The following is a 15,000-nucleotide window of genomic DNA, read 5'->3' on the forward strand; positions in this document are numbered from 1 at the left end:
GTGTAAAATGTATATACCACTATAATCTGGTTTTACTTTTGTTTTTGAAAATTATTCAGAAAGATTATTTACAATTTTTTTTTTTTGTTACAGATTAATCTTACCATGGACTGGGACTTTTCACCAGTCAACTACACCTGCTTTGACCCCAAAAAGCATAGAATTCCAGTGTTGGCTGACTTGAAATCAAAAGAGACATGTGTTGACATCCCAAAGGGCTACTCTCCACAGCATTTGTGCATGAACACGCCCATTGAATACAACACAACTCTGCCAACTTTTGGGTCTCATCGCCCTATCTGGCCTGTCTACGGAGAATACAAGTTTGTTCCTATTCAGCGATGGCTTCACACTATTGAGGTATTATTTCTGGATGGACATGCTCGTTAACCCACTAGTGACGGTATATTTTGAAGCTAAAAATAATGGTTTCTGGGCCGCTTTAAAATTGGTGTGCGGGGCTGGCCTGGAATCTGCCTGTGCACCGGCCTCTGCCTGCAACGGAATCGGAGTACAAGCTCCTATTTAGTGTCACACCGTCGGGACGCCGGGCAATGTTTATTTTTCTGGGTGTCACGTATGTGTGACACCCGTCGTAAGTGGGTTAATGATGATTAGTTCACTCAAGTTTATTGTTTCTGTACATACATGATTGTAATTTTTTCAAACTTTTATTTTAACCCATTAACGCCGGTATATCTTGAAACCGAAAATAAAAGATTTTGGGCGGCTACAAAATCTCTATCTATCTATCTATCTATCTATCAGTCTATCATCTCTCTCTCTCTATCTATCTATGATTATCAAACTCACAATAATGAAAATAAATTGTATATTTACGTATTCCAGCATAGTATGATTATGTCTATGAAATACGATATCTATATGCATGTAGTATAATATGGCCTGGACTCTGCCCACCCGCTGGCTGCGGCCTGCTGCTGCGATGGAGCTCGAGCCCCGATACAGCATCACACTGGCGTTAGTGGGTTAAAAGATATAGGAGTACTGGCGGGATAGTCTTTTTTAGTGCATACTTTAGTGTTCTTATACCCTCTGTCCATAAGCACAGTTCTATCAATATTTATTCCTTAATGACAGAGTATGTAAGCATTTTATAGATCAGTGTGTATGGTATTGACATAAATTTATTTTCAGCATGGAGGGATTGTGATGTTATATGACCCATGTGCAGAGCCAGTGCTTGTGAATCGTCTTCGCAAATTAGTAACTGGTTGCTTTCGGAAGCATGTCATCACTCCATACACCTTGCTAAGTAGGGAGAGGGTAAGTATTTTGCCTCTAGCACAGTTGGGTCTCACTAGCAATGCTAATGCTAGTAACCCATGTATTTAAGTGAAAAAAGAATACAGGAATATATACATAAGATATTAAAAGCATTTATTTATAATATGAAGTCTGTTTTTTCATCAGCTTGTTTTTGCACAACAGAAAATGTATATTTCACTGTCATGTGTTAATTACATAATGATGTAGTAAATCAGAAAAAAGTATTGTAGGTAATCCATGCAAATGAGTGAAAATAAGAAGAAAAATTTAAAGAACATACATAAAATATAAAAAACCTTTATTTGTCATGCAAAGCAAGGCAGCACAGCCATTATTTCTGCTGTCAAGGAACTATTGTGCGACGCTTTGGTTTGACTCTGCCCCCATTTATTGGGGATGGGGTAATGGCTTATGAAAAAAAAAACATTTGAAATAAGAATAAACGATTAGAAAAAATAATTAGTCCATTTAACTATAAGCATCTGAAAACCACTAAAAGTAGTTCTGTGATGCATTTGAAAAGGGGTGGTATCTAGACAGATTCATATTGTGTTTACCAAATGTGTTTATAAGCTCTGGAGATCATTACGTAATTCATGTTGAATTATACTTAGATATTCTAATTATTCCATAATTAGATGTGAAAATCTAAAACTGTATATAATTTTAGTCACAATTATAATTGATTTATAATAAGAGATATTTTCAAAACACTCAAGAGAACTAAGGTGCTTGAAAGAGAGAACAAATGAAGAAGAAAGTAGGATGGAAGTTAACACAGGATTTCTGCTTGTAATTCACCATCATTTAATTTGTAATTTTCAGATATTGATAACTAACAACCTGTAATGATAGTAAAATAATGATTAATCATGTAAAGTAGTTCAACGATAAAATAAGATTTGTCCTCTTAAATACAGTTCCCAACCCATTAACCCCAGGTAAAAAATTTGGATAGTGGGCTATTAATGCAAAATTGTTGGTTTGCATCAGCAGTTTCCTGTTTGCACTGGCTCGTTTGGTAGTTTGTGGGCAACATTAGGCACAGAAGCTTATATTTAATATCATTAAAAAAAAGAGTAAAGGTTTACCTTCACTTTAAGTGCTATTGCCTAAAAGTTTTGCAGAAAAACAAGCTCTGTCCAATGAGCTGATGGTGTGGGAATGGTCATGATGCAATGCCACCCGCTACTTGGTCCACAACAGCCATGGGATGTATGTACATGTCATCTGGCAGGAATGGGTTAAAAATTGTAACATTGGCAGCATTTCTTTTGCGAGGCATATTTGAAGGTATTGTAAGTGGAGAGGAGCAACACCAAAAAGTGTTTCAACAGTTTTTTTTCTGATGGAAACAAGGCCTCACACACATGTAGATGGTAAAACTACAAAAGAGAAAACAAGCAGTAGTCATATGAAACATTATATTAGGTTTTGTGGAAGGAAAAGGATGGTTTGGCTAGGTGAAATTTGGCATGCATTATCAGAATTACTATTTCACACTCATTTTATGAGTCAGGGAGAAGAAGGGCTATGAGATGAGTGAAAATATTGGGATGATATGGTGGAAGTTTAGGAAACTTGCTAGACATACTGTTTAACACTAGAACAACCACTCATGGCTTCCCAACTAGAATAACTGAGTGCTCGAAATGCATGCAGTTTCCACTGTATTGATGCGTGTGTGTTTCACTTCGTAAAACATGATTGTTTTTTGGTTTATAGTTTTTCTTTGTAAGATAGTATAACAATGGTTTTCAAAAGAGACCAAATAATATATTCCAGAATGCACTTTTTTAGAATAAAGTACATAAGTACAGTAGTCTTATTCAAAAAGGATGATGATAAGAAGATAACCAACTGCAACATTGTAACCATTCCACTGTTTACACTGTAACCACTCCACTATTTTCTCATAAAGATTGTAATTACTTAATTATTTGATATGCAGCAGTTACTTCTCAATTTATAGTACTTTGATCACATTTGTCTGTTGATGCTTTCAAACTGTCTATACGCTTCTCTTTCTCGTTCAAGAATGTTTCAAATGCACCTGGAATAAATACATGTGGTGGAATGAATAATGAAACACATTTATTTTCTAACACTTTGATAATATGATAATTCTACAATTCACTATTAACGCTGGCACAGATCCGTCAGGCTGTTGCTGAACAAGCGAGAGCGACTGTTTTTTCGCTTGGTCTTTTACAAGAGTTTTATGTTGAATAGGGTAGGCTCTCATAGTCCCTTAAATTTCACACTTGATCATGCCCTATTATAAACAAATATCTATATGTCAATATATGTGAGTATCAATAACAAAATATATAACCAATGTGTTTATAACAATTGTAGGAAATACTTAATTCAGTATTATAAAAGGATTAACATAGGTATGTAGTACCATGTTGGTGACTTAGAATATGCCCTATGATTTGTCTGTTTGTTTGTCTTGTAGGACTATGTAGTATAATTACTACCAGTATGGTTACTATTGGAGATATGGGAGCAAACAAAATATATGTATGATCATTATTTGTGATCATCCACCCAACATGAGAGATTACTGTGTGTTTGTAACTCATCGTTTTTCATACTTTCGAAATGAGTCCCTTTGACAGTTAGATAATTGTAAGCATTTATTATTTGAAAGTATTTTATTTCGTAGCTCCAGGTCTTTAGACAGGTGGTAATAGCATAGTTAACCACTTCCTGCCAGGTGGCTTGTTTGTGCATGACATGGCTGTTGTGGACAGAGTAGCAGATGGCATCAAACACGACCATTTCCATGCCGTTGGCTCATTGGAAAGAGCTTGTTTTTTTTCGATGGTAGCTGCACCATTTCTATAGTAAAACTTTTAAGCAATAGCTCTTAAAGTGAAGGTAAACCTTCAAAAATTTTATATTTAAAAAAATTGTATCAAAATACAAGCTTTTATGTGCCTAATGTTGCCTGCAAACTACTTGACAAGCCGGGCACAAACAGGAGAGACTGCGATCATGTTCAGTTACCAAATTTTTTACCCAGCATTATTGGGTTAAAATATGGTGATGGTAAACTTTCTATAATTATATTTTGGACATTACTCACGTCTATATTGTTGAAATCCTGGACACCACTTGGAAATGACAAAGTTTGTGAATATTTCGATAACCAATTGTTTACTTGAGGAATGCAAGATGCTTGTATGGCTAATGCTCCAGTTACTTATACCTTATGAGAAGATAATTTATCTCCAGAGGATAGTTGAGTGGAAGTAAGTACGGAATAGATAGTTTCTCTGAACTAGTTGAAGTGAAGTGAAGAAAGTTGATATATGACATTGTTTAGAAATGTGATGTGCACTTTTGGTTTTCTATGCATAATAATTGAAATATAACTGATACTGTTCTTTAATTTAAGGCCCAATTTTTTACAATTATACTCTTTAATCATGCGTTTGCATTCTTTGAGCTGTCCTAGTTCAAACTCAGTGACACTGATAACATTTGATATGGGAATTGCAAAATGTGTTGGAATGTGTAAAAGAAGAAAATTACCATCCATTTAGAAGGATGTCAAGTAATTACATATGTCCACTCTGGTGATTAGACATACGTAATAAGACTTGGAAATAATTACATCTTCCCTGTGATAGGTATTTTAATTTCTGTAGATGCTGATGAACTATTATTAACAAAATTTAGGTCTGTTTCATCAATGATATTAGGTGAAATAGACATTTGATACTTGATCATCAACTGTTTAAATAATTAACCCCTAGCCGACGGGTGGCATGTACGTACATGCCATGGATGTTGCGGACTGAAACACAGATGGCATCACATCATGCCCATTCCTGCGCTACTGGCTTGTTGGATGGAGTTTGTTTTTCTCTGATAGTAGCGCCTTCATTTGTATGGTAAAGATGGCCATGGCACCGATAATGAAGGTAATCCTTCAAAATTCTAATTTTTTTTATAAATTATAGCAAAATAAAAGCTTTTAGGTGCTAAATGTTGCTCGCAAACTACCAATTGAGCCGGGCGCAAACGGGAAACTGCTGATGTGCGCCAACAATCCCGTTCTTACATCCACTTGCCAAACATTTTTACCCGTCGGCACCGGGTTAATTTCAGGGTGCCCTAGGCCCCTCTTGACAGTTAGTCTTTGCTGACTCCTTTGATATTGCCCTGAGTTATGAAATTGGTGTCCACTTAGGACTGTGCCTTCTAGTTGTTTTTTTCCTTGTGAGATTGGAGATCATGTCCTTCTATAAGTGATTAACAAATTACTAAGATATGATGAGTAAACAACTTGCCTAATTTTGCAAGGCCTTCTTTACAAAGTAAACCCAGTGCTGACATTATTTTAAACACCAGGCATAGCTCGCAGTCAGCCATTTGATGGAAAATTTAGAGGCATGGAAAAGAAAATTCCCCATGCTCTATGATTTTGAATGCAGTAATCACACATTTCCAGGAAATGAGGATAAAAAGTGACCAAAAGAACTCTCATATTTTATTATTCTTTTGAGCCAGAAAGATGAATCATACATCCTTTTTTTCCCCTTTATATAGAATGTATGAAATTTCTCTCTTTTTTTATCTGTCAAACATTCTCTGAACAGTTATCTTTTGCCAAGGTGTGTCTGGCAGTTTTTCTTTTTCAATTTCATGTTTTCATCACATACACCAATTTTGAAAGAAGCACAAATGGAAATTATTGAAGGTGGTGCTGGATGCATATGGGCAATTTATTTACAGACAAAAAGAACCCTAATGTTGGGCTTGGTTAAAGATGAGCCAGTAATCCTTCTTGAAGTTTTAAGAAAAAATGTTTTTTTTTTAGTTTATAGTTTATCAATCAACGAGAGTAGTTATAAGTTATAATTATCTATCAGTTGGCTTCATTTTATGTTATTTTAATTTTTTTCTCCTTATAATATTACCCAGTGGTATGAAAGAAATTATATAGAAATTTAGTAATTTATCAATATCTCTTCTTTGCTATGTATCTTAATGCATGCATGTGGGATTCACATACATGAAGAAGGGATAAGAGTGATATCCAAACATTTTTTCAAATTTATTTTAGTAATTTTCCAATGTAGAGTAAAGCATCATCAATTTTGAACATATTAGAAGATTATTTGTTTCCTGAGGTTTCTATAAAACTAACCTATGATTAGCTTTATATACGAGGCTTTATGAAGTGCATGTTTATCAGCCTCAAAATGAGGTGAAATATATTTATTTTGGTAAAAATATGTAATTCATACATTTAATTCCTGCATTAAATTTTTTTACTGTCAAAGGTATTTTTACATTTCATATATATATTTTTTGATAATAGTATCAACACAATAGTGTTTTACCCTTCAATAAAGCATGTAGAAAAATGCATTTCAGAGCATAGAATATGATCACAGTTCCACAATATGCATATTCTAAATTAAAGTGATCATATATGTATATGAAAATTATAGTGGCACCTGCCCTTACCCTCTACTCTCTCGCATCTGTTGTGTGATATGTCCACATCACTGACAAACTGGTTGTTAACCTAGGTGGTGTGAGTTACTCTCGTGCTCTGCATATTTTCAGTGGGATATGCAAGATAAAACTCTGTACTACCACCCTTTAATTAAGCCTCAATTTATCATGGCATATTGTGAATACAAGCCAGTGAAGATGGAAAATGTAGACTTGCATCCTTACGGGTGATATATGCTGTTGACTAACATATAAGGACATAAACTCTGGTGCTTGGGTAATTTGCTAGGCAGTAAGCAGCATGTTTGTTTACAGCTTATAGTTTGTAAGAGCAGAGTAGTTGCATTGTTATGACTGCTCCTTAGAATTTTTGTTTTACATGTTTTAACTTTTTTATAGAAAAGGTAGAACATAAATTAAATGCTCTCAAATTAGAAGTTAGGTATTTGTGTAGGTAAAGATTCTTTATTGAACTAGAATTTGTAAATCCATAGCAGCAGATTGACCACAGGAATTACCAGCAAATGGTTAGATTTTAATTGACCAATTTTCAAAGATAAATAGAATAGACAGTAAGGGAATATTTTATCTAGTTTGGAATAGACAGGAAGTGAATGTTTTATCTAGCTTGGATAATTTTCTCCTTATCAGATTGATCTGGCACATTTCAGCACTTCCAAACATCAGCATGCTATGTATTTTTTTGACTGTAAATGAAGTATGTTCTGTAGAAATTGTATTACTGTAAGGGATATCAGAGTTTTTCAGAATTGTGATATGAACTGGAAGTTCTAGCTTATGTTGGTTTGTTGTCAGAAAGCCAATAGTAACTGTACTGTGTATTTATGTCTGGGTTGAATGTATATCTGTAATTTATATATCATAGATTCATCTCACAGTTCATTATCTATTTATAGTGTGTATGTAAAAAAGAATGAAAAGTATTTATCAAAGACAGGATATCCCAAAGTGTGGGTTGTTGGGTTTGTTTCTTTTTCAAAAAGGATTGTGAGCTTTAGTGAAGTGTACAGGATGTAAAACATAGATGGACTAAGTGTTTTTTTGACTGATTTTAGATTAAGGAGTATAAATGTTTAAAAATTAATCCTTTATTCCTCCTTATTTTTAAGAATCAGAAAAAAATCAAGAAACAAAAAAAAAGTAGTAATGATGGAGTTGGTTTGAATTTGTTAAGATAACTTCAATTTAAAGAATTAAGGAAGGACTTATAGATTTTAGTTATTTCTAGATGCCTTGTTTAGATTTGAACTTGGAGATTAAAAAGGCATTTCATGCTAGCGAAAAGGGAAGAATATAACCCAGTGCCGACGGGTAAAAATGTTTGGCAAGTGGACGTATGGACAGAATTGTTGGCACGCATCGGCAGTTTCCCGTTTGTGCCTGGCTCGATCAGTAGTTTGCGAGCGACATTTAGCACCTAAAAGCTTTTATTTTGCTATGATTTATAAAGATATTAAAATTTTGAAGGTTTACCTTTATTATAGGTGCCATTGCCTAAAATCTTTACCATATAAATGAAGCTGCTACTATCGGAGACAAACAAACTTTGTCCGACGAGCCAGTGGCATGGATGACACAATGCCACCTGTCTATCGGTCCACAACAGCCATGGCATGTACGTGCATGCCACCCGTCGGCTAGGGGTTAAAACATTGCACCTAAGTTTCCAAAGAGTGAATTGAAAACCAACTTCATTATTTTGAAAGGATCAAAATTAGATTGTCCCCTCTCCCCCAAGAGGAAAATATTTTGAGAAAAAGGTAGCAAAAGATTTATTTGTATGATTTTATTTGCTGATACTGTATTTCAAGGCATCACAAAATCCCTGCATCTTTTCCAAAATTTGTTGCAAAGTAAGGCACATAACTTTATTAATCCAGTGTTGTTAGGATGACAAGAATATATGCCATATCCATGTTTTTTTAGTGTATTGATTGCTTGTATTGAATGTTGGTGCCACAAGTGCTTAATCCCCAAGGAGTTAAGTACTAGTCCTACCAAGATCACCTGTTTAATTTTTGGAAAGATTTTTTTTATGTTTTGTTGCCATTAGAATTGTTGGTAATGTTATAATTATCGTAATGTCAACATCAACAATATTAATAGCATTAAGAAAAAATATTTTTCATGAAAACTCAAAGAAAGGGGAAATCAGCTAAGAACATGTAGGCATACTCATTGGCCACTTGGTGGCTGAGCACGTACAGGGCCATCTATGTGCAAACAGAATTCACAAAAGAAAATGACAGTAAATAGTGTGATTACCTGACACCATTGGGTTAAAAATGGGGGCACTCTTATAAAGAAAATAATGTTTATCACATCTCAATCTCCATCTCAATCTCAATAATAATGCATAGTGCACTATTGAGCGCATGACACGCATATTGGTGGTTATTGGTTGCTGGGGGGAAAGGGGAAGGACTAAAGTGCAAGCAGAAGTGTCAGTGTTTGTGAAGGTGCTTGTTGTGTTAAGTGTTTATATAATTTGTTTGTGAAAGTGCTGAGTGTTTTAGCTTCAATTATGTGTTGGGGGAGCCTGTTCCAGTCGCGTATGGTACGTGGAAAGAATGAGTGCTTGTAAGAGTTAGTGTTGGTGTGACAAATTTACTGGTGTGTGAGTTCGTTGTGTTGCGTGTGTGCTGCGTGTAAGTATTTGTGTTTGTTGATGTCTACAAGGTTGTTTGTGATTTTGTACATGATTGTAAGTCTGTGTACTTGTCTTTGTGTCTCGAGCAGGTCCATATTAATCTGTTTTTTTACGTGTGATGTAATACCAGGTGTATGTGAGTAATTGTGTGTAATAAACCTGGCAGCCCTAGTATTAACCTGCTCAAGTTTCTCAATGTTGTGTTTAGTGTAGGGGTCCTATACAGCCATACAGTACTCTTGTGCTGGGCGTACAAGTGTGTTGTAAGCTATGTGTTTGATGTCCGGAGTACAGTTGTGTAGGTTCCTCCTTCGAAACCCCATTGTTCTGTTAGCTTTATTGATGATAAAGTCGGTGTGTGTGTTGAAGGTGAGATTATTGGATAGGTGGATACCGAGGTCTTTATGAGATGCTGTAGGAGTTAAGGGATGGTTGTGTGAGGTGCAAGTATAATGGATAGGTGTGTGGCTTCTTGTAAAGCAGAGAATTTTGCTTTCATCTGGTCTGAAGGACATTTGCCATAGTCTTTCCCACTGTTCTAGCACGTCAGTGTCTTGCTGGGGGAGTCTACAGTCGTCTTCAGTTTTTATAGGTCGAAACAAAAGGCTGTCATCAGCAAAAAGTCTAGCAGAAGAATTAGGAGTCGAAAGTGGAAGGTCATTAATGTACAGAAGGAAAAGAAGGGGGCCAAGAACAGTGCCTTGTGGGACACCAGAAGAGACAGGGACAGGTTCAGAAGATATGCCGTCGAGTAAGACATGTTGGGTCCTAGACGTCAAGAAAGCAGTGATCCAGTGAAGTATTGGTCCTGTGATCCCGTAATGTCGTAATTTAAGAGTCAGTCTTTTGTGGGGAACTTTGACAAAGGCTTTGGCAAAGTCAAGAAGTATGGTGTCAATTTGTTTGGTGTCACGTCTGTCTAGTTGTCGTACAATGATGTCATGATGAGTAGTGATTAGTTAGGCCTCAGATGACTGTCTAGGCCGAAAACCGTGTTGTGAGTCTGTAAGGATGTTGTGGGTAGCAGTGTGATTCATTGTGTTTATGTATTATGAGTTCCAAAATTTTACAGACGATAGATGTGAGGGAGATGGGGCGATAATTTGTGGGGTCAGTTCTGTCGCTTGTCTTGAAAAGGGGGGTGATATTTGCACAAAGTCAGTCAGTTGGTAGGGTGAATGAGGCAAGTTACTTAAATGTTACAGCTCGCTCCTCAAAAACATTTATCAGTGTGTTATGTACTGTTTTGATATCTGTTTTTTATATTTAGTTACTGTACTTTTTGAGCAAACCATGATTAACCAGAACTTTTGCTGATGTCACTGCAAACTAATATAACTTTCAATGTTACCACATTTCTTTTGATATTTGATGGAACCACACAGACAGTGAAGTCATCTTCCTTCTATAGCTTTGGTATGGCCAAAAAAGATGGATGTAATATCTAGAACAATGATTACATAAGTTACTTTATCTGTGATACTGTCTGTTATAGTTATGTATTCATGGAGTTCTGTCCCAATACATATATTTTTAATGATATTTAATGAGTACTTTAGAGCATAAAATGAGGGTAATGATATTTAAGCAAATAGATAATTTCTCTTTTACATACTTATTCTTGAAAAAAATATGAGATTACAGTTGCCTTTCATTTAGCTGAATAATGGAAATATTTGTATTAAATATAAAAAGGCATAAGAGCCGTTTCTACTTCACATGCCATGTCTTAAACAGCAGCTCTGATTGTTTCCCATTCCTCTATTACAGCCCCTGGCACTTGTTGCATGGGGATGCAGCCTTGAGATGGCAGTGGTGAATGATGAGGAGGTCAAGACATTCATCAAGGAACATGCACTTCATGGGCCTGAAGGACACTATGCCAAAGATGGAGGATACAAGGAAGGACTCCTCAGGAAGGCGGAGTATCCTCCAGGTGCACAGGAAAAGGACTCTAACATTTGCCCCTAGGAATCAAGAATCTGTCATTCCAGTTTTTGAAGTTCTGATGATAAAGGAGTTTGTAAGTTTTAAGGTTTACAGCATAATTAAAATTTGTCCTTGCTATCTGAGAACTGAGTATTGATATTTACAGTATTCAGTATAGGGAAGATATGATCATATGTTATGTATCACAAAGTTAGAGATTGCATAATAATTTTTATGAATGGATTTAATATTTTTGTGCTTAATTTTGATATTTAGAAGCTTGAATATGAATAGTTGTTTTTCATAAGTAGAAAGTGATTAAAAGGTATGAAATATTGCATGAAGAAGCTCATCAAAGAAACTATGTATTTTCTTTGTGGGCCTAGATATACTTTTTTAAAATTTTGAAATAAGAGTAAGAGAATGATGTTCAGAATAACTTAAAATTATCTGCTGCATTATGATTTGTTATTTATTTTTACTACTTGTCAAGTAGATTTACAGTCAGGAAAGTTCAGAAGTCTAGTTATGGGTTTTAACCAAACATTTTTTTATTTCAAGTAAGTGAAATATGCATGCAGAAGTTTTAGTTAGTATTTCATAAAAGTGGAATTTTGCATTAGTGTCTGTATTCAGATCTTTGAAAAGCAAATATGTATGTCCATTACACTGGTTCCTTGCATCCTTGGATATGATGCACTTTTGTTTGCTCAGACAGTTTTTGAAAACAATTACTCTCTGTGCATATATATTGATATCTTGGTGACCTTGAGTCACTACAGTGGAAAAGTATATTTTTGATTGGCATTAAGGAAGACATGGCTTCTTCATTGAAAAGAAAAATGTATTTTGATTGCCTCAACATTTTCTAAAAGCTTTGCATTCCTGGAACTCAAAGCTGCTCACAAAGTAAGTAAGGAAGCAAGAAAAAAGTTGCCATGAAAATAATAATATAGTGCAGGTTTTACATGATTTATCTGATAGGTTAGGTTAGTGGAAGAGTGAAATCTGAATAGTTTAGTAGGGAGTTTTTAGCAGTAAATGCCAGTTGCATTTGACTGTAAGAAGAAAATTAGAAATTAGGATTTTAGTAATACCTATATATGATCTGTCTCTCATTTAGATCTGATTTTTTGAACAGAATAATATATACATCTTTAATTATTTGATTAAAATGTTATATAACTGCATTTTGTTTGTTAACAAACAGGTCTGTGATTCCAGAGATGAGTTAGAAAAAAGTTAATATTTGATGGGAATTATTTCATTATATTTTGTGCATTTAATTGCTTTTTAGGGGTTAAAACTGGTGTTGTGACCAAGGAGAATATAATGTGCTTTAATCAATTTTAGATACTTATTGGTCATCTTTTAATGAGAATATAAAATCTCAACAAGGTTTTACCTTAGTTGCCATTGCATATTGTAAAGTAGATGATAAGGTAACCTTTTGATAATAAGGGTTTTTCTTTCAAAGTGTAAAAGGTTTGGCATAATGATCAAGGACAGAAATCCATTAATAGTATGTTGGATGAGGGTGAGGTACAGAGTTGTACAGAGGGATTGGATGTGAAATGGGTAAGGATTCATGGTATGGGGATGAGGGTTAATGTGCTGACTTCCATAGGGTGGAGACACTGCATTAGAGGAAGTGAAAGGTAGTTCTTATTCACAAATGTTTGTATATGGCAATTGGTTATTAATGTTATACTGTATGTTCTTAATGTAAAGTATTTACTTATAGTGAAATTATAGTGTTGGTGCTTGCAATATCTGAATTAATAGCATATGATTTGAGTCAATTTTCCAGGAAACCAAGTTATGTGCATCATTTTTAAAGGGGGGTGAAAAATCTTGACAATCTAAGTATTTTTATAGTCTCTTACTGATTAACAGGATTAGATAAAGGCAGCAGCTGGTGAAACCTGCTTTTTAACTCCTTTTTTGCATGGCATTGAAAGCAAATCTAGAATAAGGGACATGTGTATAATGCTTAAGTGGTAGCTTCATAGATGAATTTTGAAAGAGAAAAACATTCATAAACATTTTGTGATAAACAGTAGACTTAAAGCTTTTGTAAGGTAGTTTGATTACTGTATATTGGTAGTGGGTCTGCTGAATAATAAATGAATATCAATATTTGAAAATCACTTACCAAAGAGGATGAAGGCCTGTAGTGGATAGTGTGTTGTATTTTTGACTCACTACCATTAATCAGTTATATTGACTATTAAGGTTATTAGTTTCCTGAGGAGAGGAAAATGTGGAATCTAGTATGGATGGTCTGGAATGAAGAACTTTAAAATTATACTTAGCAAGCTTTTCAGTAATTTGAGTATGGTGTGTGTGGTGCATACAGTGTGTGCATGCATGTGCAAGCATGTGTGCATTTTTGCACATATGGTTTTGTGTGTGTGTGGGGGTGTGTGGGTGTGGATGTGGGTGTGGATGTGGATGTGGGTGTGGGTATGGGTGTGGGTGGGTGCGGGTGTGGGTGGGTGGGTGCGTGGGTGCGTGTGTGTGTGCACACGCGTGTTTGCATTTGTGTGTGTTTGCCTGTCCGTCCATCCCTGTCCCCTCACCTTCTCTCTCTCTCTTTCTCCTTCCCCCCCCTCCCACTCCCTCTCTCTCTCTTTCTCCCTCCCCCCCTCCCACTCCCTCTCTCTTTCTATGTGAAGTAAGCAGATTGAGTAGCTAGGTATGAATCAGTACTAGATTGTTAATTTATATGAATACATTATATACTTTAATAAATGCAAATGATTATAATGAGCGGTTATAAAAATATCTTTGAATCTGCTGTTGTGAGAAAAAATACGATCAGTTATACATGTTACACAGAGTGAGTTAGATTTTTTTTGTAATGAGAACCCTGAAGTGGCTGAATCTCAGTTTTATTTTTAAAATGTGCTCTAAAGGTGTTTTGCTCATTTTTTTCTTTCAGTATTGTTAAGGTATCATCAAATGATAACTGCATTATGTGATTCTTTGTTTTATTTCAGTGTGATACAAAACAGATCTGGTGTAATATGTACTTATATTTTTATACATAGGGTTTTATTCTTTATAGATTTATGTTTACAAAATAGGAAATATCCCAGTAATTACCCTCAGGTGGTACAGATTTTGATAGGTGTTGAAAGGTACAATCCACTTGAAATGCTGTTGGAGGCTTTAATGGAAAGGATGAGTTGGTGCTTTGAAAGCAGAAAGTTGCAGCTGCTGCTCTTCCAATCTTCTGATTACTGTAAAAGCACCGAAAGTGTATTTGTCTGTTATATTTCAGTCTGCTTGTAACATGTAGAAACAGACTTCTGAAATTTGGAATGATAAAGCATATAAAACACATCTTTGTTTATCCTTATTTGAATGCCCTCATCTGTTTTCTAAGGAGTACAGGGAATCTGTAACAGCAAAACAGTGACATAACTTCAGTGAATCATATAAGGCTGGTTTTATATTTGTATCTAATTAATTATCTTGTTGATTATGAGAATTGTGTTTTAAAACTACAAATAAAAATCATCTTTAATCCACAAGAAGCATGGTTTTAAAGAATTGGGCTTTTATGTCTTCAAGATGATTCTTGCTTATGTTGGCTTCTTGGAGTAATTCTAACATTTATACCTACA

At 35.1% G+C, this 15,000-nt stretch overlaps 1 protein-coding gene and 1 long non-coding RNA gene across 3 annotated transcripts in view; one reads left to right on the forward strand and one right to left on the reverse strand.

Annotated features, from left to right (window-relative positions):
* Positions 1-14,716, forward strand: part of LOC113812190 (uncharacterized) — a 27,002-nt gene extending 12,286 nt beyond the window's left edge. For both annotated transcript variants that reach the window (XM_070129322.1, XM_027364030.2), the window contains exons 5-7: positions 94-360; positions 1,159-1,287; positions 11,210-14,716. In XM_070129322.1, the coding sequence (XP_069985423.1) occupies positions 94-360; positions 1,159-1,287; positions 11,210-11,410 (597 nt within the window). In that variant the 3' untranslated portion in view covers positions 11,411-14,716. The remainder of the gene's footprint in view (positions 1-93; positions 361-1,158; positions 1,288-11,209) is intronic.
* Positions 13,665-15,000, reverse strand: part of LOC138863823 (uncharacterized) — a 44,572-nt gene continuing 43,236 nt past the window's right edge. The window contains exon 2 of the long non-coding RNA XR_011399029.1: positions 13,665-14,613. This is a non-coding gene — a long non-coding RNA (uncharacterized lncRNA). The remainder of the gene's footprint in view (positions 14,614-15,000) is intronic.

The sequence above is a fragment of the Penaeus vannamei genome, chromosome 13 (genome assembly GCF_042767895.1).
Source record: "Penaeus vannamei isolate JL-2024 chromosome 13, ASM4276789v1, whole genome shotgun sequence".
In the NCBI taxonomy this organism is placed as follows: domain Eukaryota; kingdom Metazoa; phylum Arthropoda; class Malacostraca; order Decapoda; family Penaeidae; genus Penaeus; species Penaeus vannamei.